Here is a 5,418-nt window from a genome sequence, read left to right on the forward strand (position 1 = left end):
AAATGATCGCTGTCAGCACCAGTACCACCACATAGGGCCCAGGGATTCATGCTTATCAACCAGAGTAGGGATGAGAGGAGAGAGATCCTTGTTATGTATTAATATTTGGTCAGTGTAAACTGAAAAATCACCCAAGACACCAATAGAACAGAGCCCCCTAGTGGACACATTATCATGATATTTTTTTTTTCTTAAGATAAATTGTGACTAGAAATCAATAAGTGGGAAACAAATCATCTCTCTGACACTTACTTAGCAAAAATAGTCATGCAAAATACATTGTCTGAGTCTCAAAAACATGCTGATGACTGAATAGCCTGAACTATAACAACTCTCCAATATATGTCTGATGAGGAGCAGGCTCACTTAATAGTGCATATTATATTATTATAGGGGTGTACTTACTGTACAGTGCATATAATAATAATAATAATAATAATAATAATAATAATAATAATAATAATATTTTTTTTTATCTATACATAAGAGTAATAATGCCAGACTTAACGCTGACACAAAAATTAATTTTCCCTACCAAAGAAACACAGATTTAACATTTTTAAAACACTTAAAACTAAATGACATTTCATATGTTTTGAATGTTAAAAATACAGTATTTAATTAAACTTACAGCACTAAGAGAGCAGTTTTTATATCAATTCAAAAGAAGATATTTTTTGATTATTGAAATAATAAGTTTTAATGTATTTACTGTCTTAACAAGACATTCTGCAATATCTGTCTGGAAAGGTTTGTTCATGAGTGACTACTCCATGTGAAAGATAAAAAATATTAATTATTATTATTATTATTATTATTATTATATACAATATGGTTGGAGGTTATATGTATTGCAAAGTATTATATATTTATGCTGGCACTATGTATTATTTATGCTCATGTATTCAGCAATGAAACCTGTATATGAATTTAGCAGGATGAATTACGTGTCTTGTGACATGTTAAGCTACATGAAAACGTCTTCCCTGCTTTAAGCTGAACAATAGAACACATAGAACACACAGAACACATAATAACAGATAATTGTTACAATGTATCCACTTCTCTTCTTCTCCACAATGACAATTACTTGGCGCCAACAGGTGAAGCCGGACAATCACTGAGAGAGAGAGACAAGACTCTCGGCCAATCAGAAGCCAAGACAAGACTACGGAGGGGTTGACCCCCCCTCTGCCAATCAGCGTGAGCTGTGCGAGTAGAGGGCGTGGCTTCGCGGCCAGTCACTTGTCTGGTAATGTGCCTGCTCACAGTCTGTGCGGTGGCTGCCGGTGGGGGAAGCCGAGTGATGCGCGCTCCCTGCAGATAACAGGCACTGCAGCATTGCACGGAGTAGCTGCACTGGAGGTGGGTCTGTCACTGGGGCATAGTACTGGGGGGAGGGTTATGTTTGCTGAAGGGGTTAATGGAGGTTGGGGGGTGCACATACTTTTACACTTGTCCTAATTGCACTAGTCGTAGAGGTTGGCCGGTGAGCTGACAATCGTCCCTTAGGACACGAGTTTAATGCAAGGCAATGCCTCATGTGACTTGGTGTAGATCACCTGCTATCAAATCAGGGCATGCTGCCCATAGCAGACTGGGTGGGGGTCAGAGCATGGGGGGGGGGCATTGTATCTAATCCTTGGCTGCAGCATGATTTAACCCCTTTGCTGCCTGAGAGGCCCGACCCAGTGAGTTCCACGTCCCCGTTGGGATTACAATGCACCTTGCACATGAAATTGCTCGTACAATGCTCACATACACACTCCAATTGGAGAACTATTTGCGGGCACTTGCAGTAACAGATGGGCGATTCTCAGTGACCCCCTACCCCCCCCCCCCCCTTCTTTTTGGCAATCTTGACATGTGATTTAGTGCTGAGCATAATCATTGTGGTGGAGTCCGTAAAACCAGACAACACCCCTTTTCCTGCAGGATTTGTTTTTCTCAGGCGGACTTTCTGCACATTATCGCTCACACAGGGATCTGACTTCACCAGCAGCCGGGGTTATCTCATAGGCTGTGCTGTCAATCAGACTGCGTTTATTGATCTGCTCAGAGAGGGGCTAGTGCATATCACAAGCTTGTTCTATTAATCGTGACATCATGCATGAACAAAATGTAAGTGTTCTACTTGGGTTTTAATCAGAAAATTAATATTATGTAATTAATCCTGCATCAAAAAATAGTTATTGTTGTGCATGGGTTAAAAATGCCACCCTGGATTAAAATAAATATGCAAATATTTTATTTCTGAAAAACATTTTTTTTCTTGTGTTTCATGAAAGTATTTTTTTTTTTCTTAGGTAACTTGCTGGACTGAAATAGGACTTTGTTTATCCAAACACCTAGTTTGATTATTTTGTTTTTATACTTGTTTACAATGGGGAACGGACTTTCGGAACAGACTCCTATCTTGTCTGGCATATCACCATTTCAAGCCCTGCATATTGCTATTTTGGGTTTGGACTGTGCCGGAAAGACCACCGTGTTGTACAGGTTACAGTTCAATGAATTTGTCAATACCGTCCCCACCAAAGGATTTAACGCGGAGAAAATCAAAGTGCCGCTTGGGAACTCCAAAACTGTTACCTTTCACTTTTGGGACGTTGGTGGACAGGAGAAACTGAGACCGCTGTGGAAGTCCTATACCAGGTGCACAGATGGGATTGTGTTTGTTGTGGACTCTGTGGATACTGAACGGATGGAGGAGGCCAAAACGGAACTGTTTAAAATTACAAAGCTTTCGGAGAACCAAGGTGTCCCCGTTCTCATTGTGGCCAACAAGCAGGACCTCAGGAACTCCTTAACCCTCTCCGAGATCGAGAAGTTGTTGGCATTAAACGAACTCAGCTCATCCACACCCTGGCACCTTCAGCCTACCTGTGCCATCATTGGTGACGGACTAACGGAGGGTATAGAGAAATTGTACGATATGATCATTAAAAGGAAGAAAATGCTCCGGCAGCAGAAGAAGAAAAGATGAATTCTTCGGGGTCTTTGCGTTGTAGAATGCGCAGGTCGGCCATCAAAGTGTTGACGTTCCTGGCCTTGCCTGGTGGTGGCAACTCCATTACATCCTTATTTATTGCTGTGCGGGCTTCTGAAGTCCTGCAGATCCAACAGCGGCTCACGGTGTGTCTGAGTTCTGTAAATGCCAGGAGATCATAACGTGTGTGACAGAGGCTGAAACCGGGTCATAACTGATCAAGCGAACGTTCCAGAGTGTTGAAATGGAATGATGTGTTTGGAGAGGAACTCCCAAGACTTAGAATACTAATGATATGCAGTTTACTTGGAGATGAATGAGTTATTTTGAACCCTTTCCTTTTTATTTTTTTACCAAGATTAAATATTAACATCTCTCAATGTCGGCATTCCATCTTTATATGTATGGAGGTGGCTGTGTAACCCATGCTAATCTCTATTTTAAGTCTTCTGAATATTATACATGCAGTGCATGAAGGATTTCAGTCTTTTCTCTTAATGTCTTTTTGTATTTAATACACTAGTTTGTTACGTCACAGAAAATGCTATGCATTATCCAGTATTGTATAAATTCCAGTCTGCATCCAGTGTTACAATCCAGATAGGTGCAATCTGCTGTAGGTGCTGTTTTAATAGAAGTTTTTTTCTGAATAAAAGAGCACAGTTTTCACCCCATGGTTTTGTGGGAGCTAAGTATATGTTCTTCCCAACAGCTAGTACGGTAGTTGGTCAGGGACTGTGAGCTCCACCAATCCTCTATACATTCACAGGTTTTCTCAACAAGATAGTTTAAGGTTAGGGCTAAAATAGGCTGCCAATCTTTCACATTTTGCCTTTTTTACTTGTTTTACACTTGCATTATATAATTCGAACTCTTATTTTTATTTTTATTTTCTCTCATCCAAATAACTTGTTGGCAGATTAAAGATCTTCTCAACTTACATGAAAACTCACCTGACGGTTACCTTACCCCTGGTGTCCCCCTCTCTCTCAAGACAAGTTAAGCATCTTGCCTCAGGCTGCAGAGTGTTAGAGGAAGTAAATTGATTAATATAAAAGTATCATTTTTTTTTTTTTTTTTTTTTTCCCCTATACATATTAATGGCTTCCTGTCACTATTGGGGATGGGGGTGGTCTTACAGATTCTAAGACTGGTAACAGACCAACAGCTTGTACTTCACAACTTAGGAAGGTTAGAATTGTTTTGGTAGCCTTTAAATAAATATTTATAAATATTGTAAGATGACTTTTCACACCAGGTCATCTTATATTCCAGGTTTAAGGGCCCTGTTCGCTGCCAATGTGCACTTTTATCCAAGGACAAGTCTAAAGTATAGTATCAAATCCTCAACTCTACCAACTTTTAGATCAGTCAATGATCTCCTCAACACTGAGTAGAAAACTGTGCAAAACCTATTTAATTTTTCTAATTCCTAAACCTGTGAAATGGGCACAACACTGTAACACTTTCTGTCCCGTCTCTTAGAAGTAAGAATTCTCTGTATAGCTAATTAGTAAACGTGTTACATTTGAACACAACAGTGCAGTTTCCTGACCTATCCTACTGTAGCAAAACAATGGAACTATTTCTTAGGAGAGTTGTTGTTTTCCTTCCCCCTCCTCCCAGACAGCCCATGGGCTCAAATGTTCTTTGACAATTCCTTTTTGTCTGATTTATTTTAATGGATGCACACCTGTTTTGTTTTATTTTTTTGTTTTATAACAATTGTGGTGGATTTTGCAAAGATTTCCAACAACCATAGTAATGCAGTTTAAATTCTTGTTGAGCTGTTACGATTTATAGTAACTAGGAATGATTCCTTCTGCCGTAACATTCCTATGTCTAAATCCATGCATTACATTAAGTTGTCTGTAAATCCATCCTAGTTACTTTCCAGCTCTCATGGTTCTAGGGAGATACCAATTTGCACCTTAATCTCCTGTTGTGGGGGGTTTATACGATTTGGCAGCTCACTGATCAACATCCGATTTATTGAGTGGATTCTGGTGGAGCTAGCGAAAATGTATCTGTTACCTGCATCTGGTCGCTGGTTCAATAATGTCTAGTTATAAAATCGTGGACATTTTTCAGCTTAAATAAACAAGTCTAAAGGTCTTTGACATTTTGTGTGTTTTTTTTATTACAGTTTTATTGATTTGTATTTAGAAAAAAATGTATAATATCACCCACTTACCCACACAAACCGCTCTGTGGTAAGCAAGTTCTGTAGAAGTCGTCTGGCAAAATAATTTCAAGGGCACCGTTTGTGTTTTCATAGAAACATCATCTTGTGCTTACAGTGACCACACTGTAGGGGGAATTCAATTCAGCACAAGTTGTAGACGCTAGTATATTTACTAGACTGTGGGTTTGTAAAAGCGGAGATGTTGCCTATAGCAACCAGACTATAGTTGTCTTTTACTTTTACA

The 5,418-nt window shown here is 39.5% G+C and overlaps 1 protein-coding gene across 2 annotated transcripts; it reads left to right on the top strand.

Moving 5' to 3' along the window:
• Window positions 1-1,233: 1,233 nt before the first annotated feature.
• On the top strand, window positions 1,234-5,104 carry ARL4A (ARF like GTPase 4A). 2 transcript variants are annotated; one of them, XM_075214048.1, is made up of 3 exons: window positions 1,234-1,365; window positions 1,936-2,121; window positions 2,307-5,104. In XM_075214048.1, the coding sequence occupies exon 3, from the start codon at window positions 2,384-2,386 to the stop codon at window positions 2,984-2,986; it is 603 nt and encodes a 200-aa protein (XP_075070149.1). In that variant the 5' UTR covers window positions 1,234-1,365; window positions 1,936-2,121; window positions 2,307-2,383; the 3' UTR covers window positions 2,987-5,104. The 2 variants fall into 2 exon arrangements, with proteins under 2 accessions (XP_075070149.1, XP_075070147.1); XM_075214046.1 differs by lacking the exon at window positions 1,936-2,121.
• Window positions 5,105-5,418: the final 314 nt, after the last annotated feature.

This window comes from Mixophyes fleayi, chromosome 5 (genome assembly GCF_038048845.1).
Source record: "Mixophyes fleayi isolate aMixFle1 chromosome 5, aMixFle1.hap1, whole genome shotgun sequence".
Taxonomy (NCBI): domain Eukaryota; kingdom Metazoa; phylum Chordata; class Amphibia; order Anura; family Limnodynastidae; genus Mixophyes; species Mixophyes fleayi.